The sequence below is a fragment of the Puccinia triticina genome, chromosome 2A, assembly GCF_026914185.1.
Source record: "Puccinia triticina chromosome 2A, complete sequence".
NCBI lineage: Eukaryota > Fungi > Basidiomycota > Pucciniomycetes > Pucciniales > Pucciniaceae > Puccinia > Puccinia triticina.
The window spans coordinates 6,364,674-6,380,099 of NC_070559.1; the positions used below are offsets into that span (position 1 = coordinate 6,364,674).

Sequence of the window (15,426 nt, forward strand, 5' to 3'; positions counted from 1 at the left end):
GTTTTTTGAGGTGTGCCGACAGAGTTTGATGTGTGAAGATCAGACAACTAGGGGTGGTGAACTATGTGGTTATAGCGAACTTGTACCCTGGTTTTGGGTCCAAACGGGTATGCAGTATGCTGTTATGCGGTATAGCCCCAAAAAAACCAATTTTGGCCCGTACCAACTACGGTAGAATGAAACCCCTATGTGGTATGGGGGGTTATGCGGTCTCACAAGTATGTGGTTTCGCGGGTTTGACTGTACCTGCAAAAATCTAGACTTTTGGGTCTAAACCAACATCTGCTGGGGTCCCAGATTGCACGGGAAAGTCATCCACTGTCAAAAAAAAAAGCTCAACAAACACTTGACCACCGCCAAAAAAATGCCTCAGCACATGCAACTTCGCGTGGGGTAGCTGCCCGCTCCGGTGTGAAAACCCCCGCCGTGCAAGATAATTAGCATTTCTAATTTGTATACAATGATCGATGTCCGCATATTTGTCACCTGGAAGCTCGCGTAAAGCCTACACACAAAGCTGGATTCAAATGGTTCGCAACAGAAGTGAGGTCAGTATATATTTCCACACCATGCACAAAAGGAAGCTAGACGGGGCTGAACATGGGAATAAAAAGGTTGGATGATCATGAAAACTACACGGCCGGACAATGGTTTCTTTAGTTGCAAAGAGGCTACACAGTACATAGAGCCGAGGTGGCCGAGGCAATCACTCCAGTCAGTGTGAATCACCATGGCCCATGGGGCAAACATATTTATTTGCTTTTGCCTTCGGTTTTTCAAAATTGAATCCAAATCATTACGTCCTGATCTCAGGACTTTGACAGAGTTTACCAGCTTTTTTCAAATATGTATTTTCTTTAAACCTTTCCAACAGATAGATTTGAATTGTTCATCGCCTAACAGGTTCTTACATAAGTAGCCCGGCGCCTCTCCAAAACTTGTTGCTTGCGCCCATTAAGATGTGAGAACAGTCTCGGTAACCAAAGTTCCAACTCTATCATACATTGAGGGAAGGATGCTTTGAATGAGAGGCACCTATGCAGAAGGGCAATCGGGTACAAGGTCTGATCATAATAATACCATCTCAGATCTTACTTGAGTTCTGTTAGGTTAGCAATCTTTTCTTTTGTTGCCAACACGCTAATCCTTGTCGCTGATTGAACTTTTGCTCTTGAAAGGTTGCTCAGAGGTTCCCAAACTACGACTTCCTGAAACTCTGGGGTATATATTTACTAACGTCGGACGAATCAAATGATCAAAAATCACCTATTTCCTTACCTACACAGCAGCCCCACACCCCTCGGTTTCGACATACAACTACCCTCCCAAGCAGACGACACCGGACTGCTATTCCTTCATTCGTAATTTCATTTTTATTGGTCGAAAAAAATGGCCCCACTGATAAATGTATCTCGAACCCCACATACCATCGTCGATGATCCCGCGGAGAAAGACCATAGTTTACGAAGCGCCTCACCACCCAGCATCATCCAAACCCCGTTTACAATGGTTCCAAGCTCCAATATTCTTCCAGATTGCATAGTAAATACACCCGCGGATTATTTCGAAAAAAAGGCTTCCTCTAGTCTTAAAATAGAGACGATGATTTCATCCGACAAGGGCCTAGACGTATCATCTGACACCCCAGTGATTTGTCTGGGAGAAACCCAGAAAACAGAAAGCTCTGTTTTTGAAGAAAATACAGAAGTACTGCCTCTCCAAGATGATGATCCCGAGAGTCCAATCATGACGGTGAGATCTGTTTTAACTGGTGTAATCTTGGCCGTTTTCGGAGTTTCAGTTACACAGGTAAGACTTCATTAATGTCAAAAAGCTGATTATGGCGCACTTGCTGAATCACTTGTTTTTAAATATACTAGCTCTTCCTTTTCAAACCGGTCCACATGCAAATAAAACTCATGTTTCTTCAAGTAAGTTTTGAATCCTCGTGATAAGACTCAGCTGTTGACGGTTTGCTTTGACAGGTAGCGTCAGTGATCATTGGCAGAGGTTGCGCAATGATACCTGGTCCAGCATGGTGGAATCCAGGACCTTATACTTTGGTTGGTATACAGCTCTCCCATCCGATCTGCTCCTTCCTTCCAGGAATAAAAATTCCGGGCGGGGGCCTCAGTACGGAAGAAGCTCAGTTTAAGCTAATTTATTTGTCCGTTTTTAACGCCAAATTTGTCTTCAAATGCAATGAAGAAAGAGACAGCGTTCTCCGCCTTAATGGGAACTACAGCAAGTGTCGCTACGCTGGCAGCCGAGGTAAACTTTTTTGTTTTTCAATGTTTACGCCGTAATACGGACAAGCTTTTTGCGTTTCTGATCATTTGGATTGGTCATTCTGAAAAAATAAACGTGAACAGATGATCGTAGTGTACGATTTGTACTTTGACCAGAAGATAAGCTTGGGTGTTGCCTTTGGTATTTTAATGAGTTCGCAGCTCCTTGGTTTCGCATGGGCGGGCATACTGCAGCCTATCTTGGTATACCCCATGCGCAATGTATTTCCGTGAGGCACACTGTCACACATCTGCTCAGTCTAGCTCTCTATGCCAGGTTCACTTCTGACGGAACTTTCTTTCTTGCAGCGAAACGCTTCCCAGTGTATCTCTTTTACACTCCCTTTTCAGCGTCGGGAGTGAATCCGAAGACCAGGTGAAATTTTTCAAGAAATCTTTCCTAGCGATTGGGATTTGTAAGTAACAAGTTCAGGGTGCATTCTTTCGTGAAAGGGAAAGTTCCTCGATCGGAGAGCTACATTATCTAATAGACCTTCGGCGACTGTTTTAATTTATTCATACTATAATGGATGTTGAATCTAGATGAAATATTCCCAACGTACATTACGCCGGCTTTCCAAGCCATCAACGTTTTCTGCTTGACCTTGCCGAAAAATCAACTTATTACCGATATTTTCGGAGGAGCTCGACCTTTTCAAGGCATGGGATTGTTCAGTTTTTCTGCAGATTGGACCATGGTCGGTGGTCTTGGACCACTTTATATGCCTCTCACCACACAGGTAGGTGTCAATCTTTTCAAACCACTAGAGCTTGGTTAGGTCCGCCAAATGCAATTTGACGAGCTTTGTTCTGGTTTCAGTTCCATCAACTACTTGCTTGGGTCATCTCAACTCTGGCCTTCTTTCTTGTTTATTCAACGTCCTGGTTTGGTGAGAGATGTGTCTCTAATTCTCTTCGCAGCTTGTTCCGACCATCTTTTCTCTCAAAGCACTGATTTGTTCATGAAATCCATGTGGCCTAGGGGGTGGTTTAAACCAAAAATTTCCATTCTTGTCTGCCAGTTTATTTACGGCAGACGGTGAGCCATATCCGTATCGACATGCTGTCAACCCAGATGGTACCGCCAACGAGGAGTTCATAGAAAAAGCGGGAATTCCATTCTACACTGGAACATTTTATTTGGTTCAGGTCTTCCTTTCACTATGCTTAACCAGTGCTGTTTCCCATGCGGTGTTTCAAAACTACCGTTTAATTTGCTCAATTTTTAAGAAGTCAAAGAGTTCGGAAGAGATCGACCCAAATCGAATAGCCTGCCTAAAATATAAGGATTTCCCACTATGGTACGCTCTCCAAGCTATTCATCAAAGGGTCTTTGTCTTCGTGATTCTCAGTTGTCTTTTTTGTTCCTCAGGGGGTTTGCTGTGATTGCAATCGTCGCCATTGGCTTGACTTTTGGAATGTCCGCTCTCAGCAACTCTGGAATTTCTGTTCCTGCCTTGATTGTCTCCTTAATGGGTTCTTTCCTTCTGACGTGCGTACCTTAGATCTTCTCCAATCACGAACAAACCATTCTTAGCTATTCTCGACCGCACAAAATGGAAGCGTTATATTTAAAAACAGCTTTTTCAAATCACATGTGACAAATGCAGACTTGGGACGGGGTTTATATTTGCGATCAGCGGTTTCGTAGTTAGGTTATCTACTGGTATCCAAATGCTTGGTGGCCTTCTGTTCCCGGGAAACGTATTTGGCAGCATGTGGTTTACAATCTATGGTGGAACAAGGTACATATTCTCCTCAGCTATTTATCAACTTGTATACTCGCCGGTGAGTTTTGCTGACAGGTTTCGGCTTTGCACAACAGTGCTTACCAAGGATTAAACATGCTGAAAAACATGAAATATGGACAATATATACATTTGCCACCAAGACTTGTTGTTTATTCACAATTGATAGGCTGTACTGTCGGAAGCTTCGTTACTCTATTAGTCGTCAAAGCCATCTTAAAGAATGAACGCGAGGTCTTGCTTTCACCCCACGGGAACGGGGTCTTCTCAGGTGCCGAAATTGCGGCGTTCCATGCCCGCGCAGTAAGGTTTGTGATTTGTGATTCTATTCTTGCTTCAAAAAAGTTAATACTTGTTCACTTCGTCATTCTGCTTTACAGCTGGGGAATTTTTGCTAGACGGATGTTCCTCTCTGGTCAAAAATACGTGGGTATCATTTGTCGAACAACACCATTTACACCTTGGGAGACACTCACGAAGATCTTCACGATTTTTTTTTTTTCCGTGGCGCGTTGGTGAATCAAGTCGGCGGTCAGCTGGGGAATGTTAATTGGTTTCTTCCTTCCCGTTCCATTTTTTGTCGGTCATAAATTTTTCCCGCGACTCAAATTTGATCACGTCATCGTACCTCTCTTCTTCGGAATCATCCCGTCTCTGTACACAAGTAAGTTTTTAACATTCAAAACTCTGGCATCAATAACTTACACTTCGCACGCTGTACATCTCCTTCAAGTGGCCTACGCAGGAGAAACCATGCGCATTGTCGTCGGGCTGTTGTCACAGTTGTGGGCCCGCAGGTACCGAGCACAATGGTAACCCTTCTCGACTGATGTGATTGCCTCCGGGGATCCGAGAATTTCAACTGAGTTTTTCATTATGCTCTCTAGGTTCCATAAATACAATTATATTTTGTCTGCCGCTCTCGACGGCGGGACAGAGTTGGTAGTATTTATCTTGGCCATGGCTTTCCAAGGCGGCGGTGGCCATCCAGTCAAATTTCCTACGTAAGTCAGAATCCCTCATCGACAGATTAGATATAAGTTGGCGTCCTAAACTTCCGCAATATCTTAGCTACTTTCTCAACCCACCCATGTCCACACCCAGAGATTATTGCTATGTGGAGTCTGACGCTCATGGGAGCGGTTGATAGTTAAGACTCAGGAACTTGAAGGAATTGTACTAGAGTTTTTTTCCCACTTTGAGGCATTGGGTTTTGTGAGTTTAGCTTGGAGAGACGATGTCATTTGTTCTGTATATCTGTGATGTAAAATTAACCCAACACAAGTCGGCTTATGGTGCTCGCGTCGCGCGAGCACGGATGACGCTTGTGTTAAGTTTGCTCCGTGCGCGCCTGTGAAGTGTTAAGAAATTTGTGGTGCAGTGCATTAAACAAACACAACAAATTCCCTCAAGACTTGAGGGATGATCTGAACTAAGTTCCCACAATGACAAGGCTCTTACTTTGGAGGGCCCTGGTCAGCGGCATATGTAGCCTGGGCTGGGTCAAATGTAGGAGAGTGGCCCATAGACTTGTGCATGTATTTGACAGTCTTATTTTGGGTCTTGACTAATTGACTCCTGACTCCCAACAGTTGTTGACGTCCAGAGGACCGTACTTGGACGTCTGCCCCGGGTCCACCGGAGCAAAAATTGACCCAGGGCAATTTTGGGAGTTGGAAGTTGGATTTATAGTTTGCGAGTCAGAACCCCAATTTTCCAAAAAAAATGGTAAAAATAAATAAATAATTACACATTTCACTGAGGTGTCCAAAACCCGCCAAAATTTCACAATGGTAAAAAAACTCTCTGAAGAGCACATGGTGAGCTGCATGGCATTAGAACACTTCAGGAAAGGGGTGTGTGTAATGAGCTGAACGCACACCATACCTAGGCCACACAGGGGACATGTTGTACTTAGCGCATGTCACAGCTCTCCCTCTTGAGGAGAAGCGGTGTAAGACTCAAAAGTGGTAATGAAACCCTTTTGCTGAATGGTGAAGGGTATGATGGAGTTGCAAGCTCTGCCCTTCTGTTATCAGTCAACAAGACCCACCAAGCTCAGCTTGGCAAGTTTTATTAAGTGATAGGTCTGGTCTGTTCCAGATGAAATCTGTTTGACTGGCAACGTGTAAGTGTTTCAATTACTTTGTTATAAGGGTTGAATTGTTGTTATAAGGGTTGATTTATTGTTATAAGGGTTTTAGGATTTGAGTGTGGATGAGTGTTGGGTGACTTGTGAGTTCTGGGTGAGAAACTGGGGAGCAGACCACTGGGGGTGGAGAGAGCTCCTTTTATAGACAAAAGTGGAGCCCCAAAGGGGCTTGTGGGTTAGGGTTTCAGCTAATCTAGACAACAGGGTGAGGGATTTTAGCTGGTGGGAGTAGATACAAATGATGTCATAACCCCTCAGGGGCGCATAAATGGTGTCAGAATATACAACAGAACATTCTAACGCATGCATGAGGTGACAGTAGACTGCATGAGCTGTCATACAGGGGGAATTAGTGTATAAACAAACTCTGAGGCTGCAGAAACAGTGTAAATGATGTCATCCTATGTATATAAAGGAGTGTATGTAGTTAATATGTAATGAGTGTAGCCTGACAGGGAGATGTATGTTTGTATCCTGTGATATGTATAAGTTTACTACTGTGAAACTTGGGTTGGAGCAGGTGACAGCTGGGTTACTGGGGCTGGCCGTGTGATAGGTGTCCATGAGGGGTAACTTCTTATCCAGCGGGGTTGTAATGACCGTTCCAGTGGGGACTAGGGGTGAAATTGGCCGTAGAATCCATTTCTGGGGTCCATTTGATGGTATCTTGAGGCCTAGTATGAGTAATTATGTGGCATGGAAAAACTTTTTATTTTTCCACTTTTCCGTCTACCACATCCTCCCCCAACTTATTGTCTGTCCCCAGACAATTTTGACGTGAAAAGTGCTTTCTGTCAAATTTTGAACCTGTGACATGGTGAATTTAGGTGGTGATTTGCAGGATTCTTGGAGAATTGGCCATTTTGACGTCTTCTGGTACCCGTGGCTTGAGAGGCTGCGCAGGGTGAAAATTGGCCAAAAATTTTGATTTTTGTCAATTTTGAGGTTTTTCTTAACAAGAACTTTTTGTTGGTTCTGGGAGTTGAAGTGCTGCGCGCAGTCCGCAGTCCGCGGTTGCGCAGTTGCGCAGTGGTGCTGCTTGTGCTGTGGTGGCGGCCGCAGCGGTTGCTCTAGCGCCTTAGGGTGCACGCTATTGAAGCCGCGCGCCTTGGTGTACGAGTAGTGATCGGGTACTCGAACCCGCCTCCTGATGATTGGTTGGTCGGGCTTGGGGGCCCGGGTACACAGTGCTGATCCGCCCGTCCAAGCTCTTGGCCGGTCTCAAGTGTTTACTCCCTACCCCGCCACGGGGTATGTGTATGTATATCAACCTTACCCCATAGGGGGGATCGATATGTCCTCTGCCAGCAACCAGCCCTTTGACTTCGCCGATCTTCCGGCTCCTTCGACTACGTCACCGGTGCCACTGGCCAACTCAATTTCCTCAAGTCGGTTTCTCTTCAACCTCGGACCACTTCGTCATTTGAGGTGGGTTCTTTCTCTTTTCTTATCCTGTCCGTTCTTCTTGGTTTCCATCAAGAAGAAGGGGAAAAAAAACCAAAAGCTTCATTTGTGGATCCAAAATCTGACAGCTGACAGCCAGATCTTGTTTGACAGCTCTCCTCGTACCACTGCCGCCAGCAGCTTCACTCGCCAAACTCAGTAGTCCATACCTCCCTCCGGTGCGTACATATTTCTTCCTTCTTTCCTTTGACCGGTACTAAGATGGCGAAACTGATGAACCTCTTCTTTTCTCTCTTCTTTGTGGGCCCGTATGTGTACGTGCGTCCATAATCAAACAGTGGCCCCCATCTCTTGGCTTGGTTCTATCTGGCTTCACGACGGGTTGCATCGAACGACGCTTCCGACTTGAAATGGGGGTTGGACCAGTTCTTTTTGCAAGTCAGGGAGCGGGTCAGAGGAAAGTACATATAATCCGGTGAGTGCCCACTGCCCCCCCCCCCCCCCCCCGGCCGAGTATAAAAGAGCTCCCTCCCCTCCCGACTTTTCTACCATCAACCACTTCCTCACCCAGGTCGCTTCCACCTTTGTTAGAATCTTGCTTTCCTTCCCCCAGCTAGAAACAATGCCCCGCCGCACTTATTACAGAACTTATTTCCCTTCGTCACCTTATCCTTTGAGAAGCCGAGGCGTCTCTCCAGAGGCCCCGGGTCGTGTACGTCTCTCTAATCTTGCTCGTTTTTTTTTTAGATCGTTTGCTTATTTGTGTTCTGAGCCTTTTGATTTCTTCCAGCCGGGCTCATCCGTCCATAATCCTATCATCATTATGGACGGACCGATCTAACAAGGTGATGTTATCACCCCATCCTGGTTTCAATGGACCAGGCAGCGAATGGAGTCCTTTGACCAATCTCACGGCCTTCGGGCCCGCGTTAGGCGAACTCGCGAGGATGGGGCTGCAATTCCCGAGCGCCCCTTCACTGTTGATGGAGATGCGATAGCTGAAGTAGCAGCGGTAAGTCCTTTTTATACTTTTACTCTTATCGGTATCGGTATTGTAGGTATTGTATTGATAATCCACTATTGTCAAGATTATCGCCCCAGATGACTGTCCAGGGTCCCCGAATGTCCCCCGCACACCATCGCCTTCCCCATTGCGGGTTCCACCCGGTTTGGTGGGACTCCACCCGCGACTTCGGTCCCCGGTTGCGGGTTCGCATGCTCTCTTTCCCTCTCCTGTTTACCGCCCTTGCAGCCCGGGCTGGAGGTCTGGGACAGACTCTCCAGCTACTGAGCCAACCAAGAACCCAGTGAGTATCCTTTCACTGTTCCTTTTTTGTTATCCCTTTGCTAAGCTCTTGAGTCTACACAGTTTTTCCAGTCCAATCGGGTCCTTATCGGGGACAACTGGCTTGTCCCTCCTGCCCCCCGACCTTCCCCGCTTACGACCCCGGCTACGAGTTGCCATAGCTCGTCCGTTGGATCTGCTGCGTTGGAGAGGCGCTCCGATCGTTCTGGTGGCTCAGACGCCGATCAATCCCAGGTTGGTGAGACCAAAGACGAGTTGGACCAACTCTTCGAGTGGTCGGGTGGGGTAAGTCTCTTTTCTTTTGTTTTGTATTAAGGTTATTCTTGTTGCTAATAAAGTTTATGTTCAGGTCCCTCCAACTCCCGAGTGGGAATCTACTTGGTCGTCTCTTCCCGGGTGGATGTTTCGACCCACGTTGCCAGAGGTCGAGGCTTTATATCACCCGCCCATGCTCGGTTCCAATGCTGATGCGGACGGCATAACGGATTCCGAAAACGCCTCTCAAGCTTCCGATCCCGCCAATACTCCATTCTTTCCCCACGGCGATCTCCCTTTCTTGAGTGACACCCAGGTTCAGGTTCTCCTGGAGCCACGCCAGCAACCGGTTCCGACTCAACCTGCTCCGCTTCCCGGCCTCGACCCGGAAGCTTATACTCGGTTGTATCAGACTTTTGCCCAAGTTTTTATTTCCTACTGTCAACGCACCCCGACCGAGAACAAGGGAGGTTGTATTCAGCAAATCCATGTGTTCCAAGCAGTCTTGGAGGAGTACCGCTCTTCCATCCGTCAGGTTGTTTGGGATGCGTAAAGTACTACAGTGAGCTAATTCCTTCTTTTGTTCTTTTTCTTCTATGTACTTATTTATACTAAGGTTTCTTGTCTTTCTTTGTTGTAGAGGCTTTTGTCACTGTCCGTTTGGGGTAAAAAAACATAAAAAAAACCCAAAAAAAATCGACATAATTTGTAAAAAAAAAACAAAAAAAATGTTTTTCTTTTCTTCTTTGTGAAATTAAACCCCCCAGACCCCCTCCCCCAACTTATAGAGGTTGTCCCCAACCTATAGTGAGAGAACAGAAGAGCCAACTAAATAATTTTATATGTGTGAGAAAGATAAAAGTAAGTATTTAATCTATAAGGAGAAATTTCTTTTTGTTTATTTTCTATATAAAAAACTATTTCCAGATTAAACCAGGAAAATGAATCTTGCTGAAAGAGTGTGATTTGGCAAAAGAGTGTTTTCTAAAAGAGTGTCTCATTATTGCAGAGTTGGGAGGCTCAAGGAGAATTTTAAAGGAGTAAGCCCTGTTTCTCCCCCCAACTTTTCAAAAAAAAAGAATTGTGCTTAAGTTTTGAACAGTTTAACCTCATGCCCAGGAGGTTAATTTTAGTCAGCCAAATTAGATGAGCCACCTTCAGAAGAATTACTGGATATTTCCCCTTCATCTGAGTTTTCTGGCTGGGAAGGGTCCTCATCAAGCTGTATATCCGCCAGGTTGCGTCCTCAAGGGTAGAACCGCTTGATATGGGACGCTGCATAGTGTTATAGTGGTAGCTCGCAGGATAGATGATTTTATTACTATGTAGTAAAATCATAACTAATACTATCTACAAAATAGTCTGTGACAGTTGTCTTTGTCGAGTACTACCTACATGTCACAACATCCCCCCCCTCGACAAGAAACTGGCATCTAATAAACAAAGAAATAAGATAGAAAAAAAAGAAAGAAAGAAAGAAAAAAAACATAATGGCAGAATAATAAACAGGAGACAATTAATCAGAGAAACCTTGAACTATCCTACCACATTTTCCGTGAGCTGATTTTCCCAGAGCTTTGGTCAGAACATCAGCTATTTGATCCTTACCTGGAATCCACTCCAGTGTTGTTTTCTTCTCGAACAACGCCTGGTTAGTCACATAGAAGTCTCTTTCTATGTGGTGCGTCCTCTTGTTAGAGGCGTCTTCGCAACCTATCTTCACGGCCGATTGATTGTTGCAGAGAATTTTGACTTTGAACTCCGCTCCCAGGATGTCGGACAACAGATTTCGGATCCAGAGTGCATGTCGAGTCGCGTGTCCCAGCGCCATGTACTCAGCTTGGCACGTCGAGCTAGCAACCATAACCAGTCTGCGCGAGACCCACATGATTGGTGCTCCGTACAGGCGTAGTAGCACACCGTAAGATGACCTTGAGTTTGGTCCACCCCAATTCGCATCCACATAACATTCGACCGGTGTGGAGCCATCGCCAGTGGGATGAATAAGGAGCGGCGTGTCCCTAGTATGCGCAAGGTAGCCGAGTAGATGTCGAAGCCCTTTCCAGTGTAGTGTCGACGGCCGGGCTGAAAATCTTGCCAGGTAGTTAACACTATACGCGATGTCCGGACGGGTGCCTACTGTCACATAGCTCAAACTCCCGATGGTTGATAAGTAGGCCGTGCTGTTGATACCGGCTTCTTGATCTTCAGAGTTCGCAGTATAGCCTTCCGGTAGAGGGTTGGAGTTCAGTCCGACACCATCCCAGTGATCTTTCAAGATTTTATTGATGAGGTTTGGTTGAGTCAGTTCAAAACCTTGTGGCGTTCGCTTGATCTTGACCCCGACCATACTAGTCAAACCTTCTTCCCATTTTATCTCTAAAGAACCTTTTAGTTGCATCTCTAGTTGCTTGAGTGCTGCATCTGAAGAGCCGGTGACTATTCCGTCGTCGACGTGCACCCATATGATAGATCTATCCGTCTTGTTGCTTAGTGTATAGACGCTTGAGTCATAGTAGCTGGAGGTGTATCCAAGATCCGACAGAGTCTTGCTGAGGTGTTTCCACCAGCAGCGGGCCGCCTGCTTCGTGCCGTAGAGTGCCCTTCGTAGCAGACACGCTTCTCCAATGTTGACGTCTAGACCTTCTGGAGCCTGTACCCATACTTCCTCATCAATAGGGGCGTTGAGGTATGCTGCGACGAAATCAAAATTATAAATAGGCCAATTGTTTTTTGCGGCGATCGTGAGAAGGACTCTCATTGACGTGAAAGTAGCAGTTGGCGCAAACGTGTGTGCGAAATCTGTCCCTTCCTTCTGGTTGAAGCCCTTCGCGACGTATCGCGCTTTGTACTTGATTGACCCGTCACTATTGATTTTCTTAGCAAAAACCCAGCGGGCTCCAAGTTTGCGGCGCTTTGCAGGGAGCTTGCGTATTTCCCACACCTTCTTACGTCGTAGGTTCTCGAGATTGTTATCAACAGCTTTCTTCCAGTGTTCAGCTTCTTTGGATCTCATAGCTGCTTGAAAAGTCGTGGGTACAGTGCCGGATTCATCAGTACAGTTCTCCTGAGCTGCATCCACTAAAATTTCCTGTGAAGCCACCTTGAGTTCTTTGGTGAAATCATTCAGCTCTAGACGTTTAGATTCTGTCGATTGAGTGCTATCGCATGCCGGAGGATTCTGTTCACTCGAGTCTAGTCCCTTGACAGGCGGAAGAGTGTTGCGGCCGAAATCGGCCCATGCGGACGAAACTAGCTTCTTTGACGCCGGCAACCAAAAGGTCCAACCTTTGGACTCCAGGAGGTGTCCAACGACCAGTCCTTCCACTGCACGGTCATCGAGTTTCTTTCGCTTTTCAGGGGCGACTAGTACGTATGCTCGTGCGCCAAAAACCCTAGTCCTGTCTAATTGAGGTTTTTTGCCAAAGAAACATTCATACGGCGTCTTATCCTTGGTGATGGGGTTTGGGATCCTGTTGATGGTCCACGCTGCCCACAAGAAAGCGTAACCCCAAAATTCACGCCCCAATTCACTGTCGTAGAGCACGCTCCTACCCATATCAGAAACTGTCCTGTTGTAGCGCTCCGCTGCACCGTTCTGAAAATGGTGGTATGGGAGAGAGCGTTCAGCCACAATACCTTTGTCAGTGAGGAACTTTCCTAGGACTTTGGAGTCAAATTCTCCGCCGTTGTCCGATCGTAGAACTTTCAACTTGACGTTTGTTTGTGTTTCCCAACGGAGGATGGTATCCATCAGGACCCCTGCTGCTTCTGCTTTTGTCTTCAGGACCTTAACTTCACTGTAAGATGTGAACACATCTCGCATGGTAAGCGCATATTTCCCGCCGGTCAATGTAGCTGTATCGAAAGGCCCCATCAGATCCACACAGACCCCCAACAACTTATCCAACACTCGCTTAGACGGACCTAGTGCAGAAGTCCTAGTAGCCTTGCAAATCGAACAGACAGGGCATTTGATTGATCCACCGGGCATTGTCGTAGGCAAACCATAGCCTAGCTGTAATTTTACCAGTCTCCTTATCTTTCTCAGACTTGCATGGCCAAAAAGACGATGCCAGAACAGCAAAGTCTTTTCATCGGCGGTGAGATCCTCAGCCCTCCGGGTGAACTGGCTGTGTTCGACAATGTCGGGCGACTTGAAAACAGAATTGGCTTTGATTTCATGAGGGAGAGAAGGAAAACAATTGGTAGTAATACAGGATGTTGGTGCAATAAGTGCCCGCCTCGGTCGGTGAAGGGGCCATGTGTTCTTGACTGCATCGAATTTGCTGTGAAGAAGCAGCTGTCCGTCGCTAGAAATCAAATCAATAGCGTCAAAATTCCCGTTGACTCTGAATTGCGCGCCTGCTTGTTTGAAAGCTGCTATCGATAGAAGAGTCGATCTAGCGCGCTCACAATAATAGACGTTTTTAACAGCGACCGTCACCCCGTTCATCCCGCAGAATCTCAAAGTACCCGTGCCTGTGATGAAATCACACGCGGTGTCAGTTGCCACTTTGACTGCAATAGGTTGCTCTAGAGTTTTGAAGTCAAATAGGGCGTACCTATCTCCGGTCACATTATCGGAGGCGCCCGAGTCCCATATTACTTCTTGACCATCGCGGTCAATGGTCATTTTGCAAAGATTGAAGCGATGACCGGTGGGTTTGGCGGACAGGTTCTCACTTTCAAGGACGTATTCGACTTCGTCCTCTTCTTCCGCAAACAGGTCGGCATTGATTTGTTGTGTGTCGACTTGTTTGGTGGTGTGAGGGGGATTTGCGGTCTTGGGTTGAGACAGGTGGGGGGGTTGGTATGGTGCTGGTGATGCCCCGGTCGTTTGATGGTCTGGCTGGACTGGTTTAATGTAGGGCAAACGGTCGAAATTGTAGGTTACAGAGCACGGGGGGAAACTCGGGTTTGCTGGTGCTCGTTGCGAGGGCTGGCGAGCGTCAGAGTTGTTCTTCCTGCTCGTTGGACAACTGGATGACATGTGACCAAGCTTCTTGCATATGTAGCAGCGAGGGGCCTTGTTGATCGCCATCACAGAGATGTCGCCTGAGTCTTGATTTTCCAAACTAGCTCCTGAAACGGGCCCTGAAACGACTCCTGAAACGCTAGTCTCAGCCCGGCTAGCTAGATTCAGATTCAAAACGGAAGTCGAGCTTCGTCCCATTTCTTCAGCGAGTCAATGTTCTGTGCGTGCCGCATCCCAATAGCGCAGGATGTTGACGGGGCCCGGTGCCATGGAGTCGTGGGTCTCCATGAACAGGTCAACCTTCTGATCAACGGTCAACCAGAGATGGTCGCGAAGGTTGCCCTGGAGTACAAAACTCCTGATCGCGTCCCACGTGAGGTCGATGCCTTGTTTGACGAAAGTACGAGCGCATTGGTCGAATTCTGCGAGTACTTCCGCGGCGCTGTTGTAGTCGGAGAGTGAGATACTCTTCAATTTTTCCCACGCCTGCAGCTGCCTGGCGCGGTTGATGATTCGAAATTTCGAGACCAGGTGGGCGAAAACATCGGCCGAGTTGTTGAAATCCAGTAGGTCAAAAGATAGATCACCGTGTACCGAGGACTGGATGATGCCGAGTGCTATTTTTTCATGATAGGGGATCACAACCTCGTCTTCTCCCGGGGTGAAGAAATTGGCATTGCGAAAACGTTTGGCTGCCGTAGTCCGGAGGGCTTGTTCCCACCGCCGGATGTTGGATCCATCGGGCTTGAGTATATCTTCAGTGGCAAAATCTTTGACTGCCGCGGATATGATGGAGGAGATTTTCGAGTCCTTGTCAAGGTTCCAACGTGCCTGTGTCCGGGCCTCCTCAGCGTCCTTGCGAGCACAATCGTCTTGTCGTCTAGCCTCTTCAGATTGGCGTTGAAGACGGAGCTCGTTGACTAGATCGGCAAGATCGAGCTGGACACCGGTTTGGTGTTTGGACGCTCTGTTGTCGGGCGCTGAGGACTGACTGCCGACGAAATTCGCTTGGTGAGGAACTGGTTCCGTACGACGCCAATTAGCTGCTGACGAGCCAATGGTACGGCCAGTGATACGGGGCTGAAAAGTGGTCTCTTCAGGGGGTTCTTCAGACATCTCGCGGCCTTTGCCCTTGTCTAGACCAAAAAAGGAAGAAGGACCCTCGTGACTGGGTCCTGCGGTCTCGGCGGCTCGGTTCAATCTTCTTTTGAAGTAGTCATTGGACGAAACTTGAGGTCCCAGCAAAGATTTCATTGTCGGAGTCGTCCTGTTGAGTGTTCGAAGACCGGGCATGG

General features: G+C 47.0%; 2 protein-coding genes across 2 annotated transcripts in view; one reads left to right on the plus strand and one right to left on the minus strand.

The window, feature by feature from the left end:
* Positions 1–1,389: 1,389 nt before the first annotated feature.
* PtA15_2A682 (uncharacterized protein) lies at positions 1,390–5,183 on the plus strand (the record flags this gene model as incomplete). Its single annotated transcript, XM_053166727.1, has 17 exons — positions 1,390–1,809; positions 1,881–1,931; positions 1,986–2,063; positions 2,209–2,271; positions 2,373–2,518; positions 2,598–2,704; positions 2,832–3,028; positions 3,109–3,178; positions 3,271–3,589; positions 3,661–3,780; positions 3,899–4,033; positions 4,114–4,344; positions 4,417–4,462; positions 4,562–4,700; positions 4,770–4,848; positions 4,924–5,040; positions 5,108–5,183. 17 exons carry the CDS (start codon positions 1,390–1,392, stop codon positions 5,181–5,183), a joined length of 2,394 nt encoding a protein of 797 aa, XP_053017920.1.
* A 183-nt stretch (positions 5,184–5,366) lies between these two features.
* The window catches only part of PtA15_2A683 (uncharacterized protein), a gene marked incomplete at both ends in the record, with an annotated part of 65,307 nt that continues 55,247 nt past the window's right edge, over positions 5,367–15,426 (minus strand). Inside the window, one exon of the mRNA XM_053166728.1 lies at positions 5,367–5,387. Within this exon, the coding sequence (XP_053017921.1) occupies positions 5,367–5,387 (21 nt within the window). The remainder of the gene's footprint in view (positions 5,388–15,426) is intronic.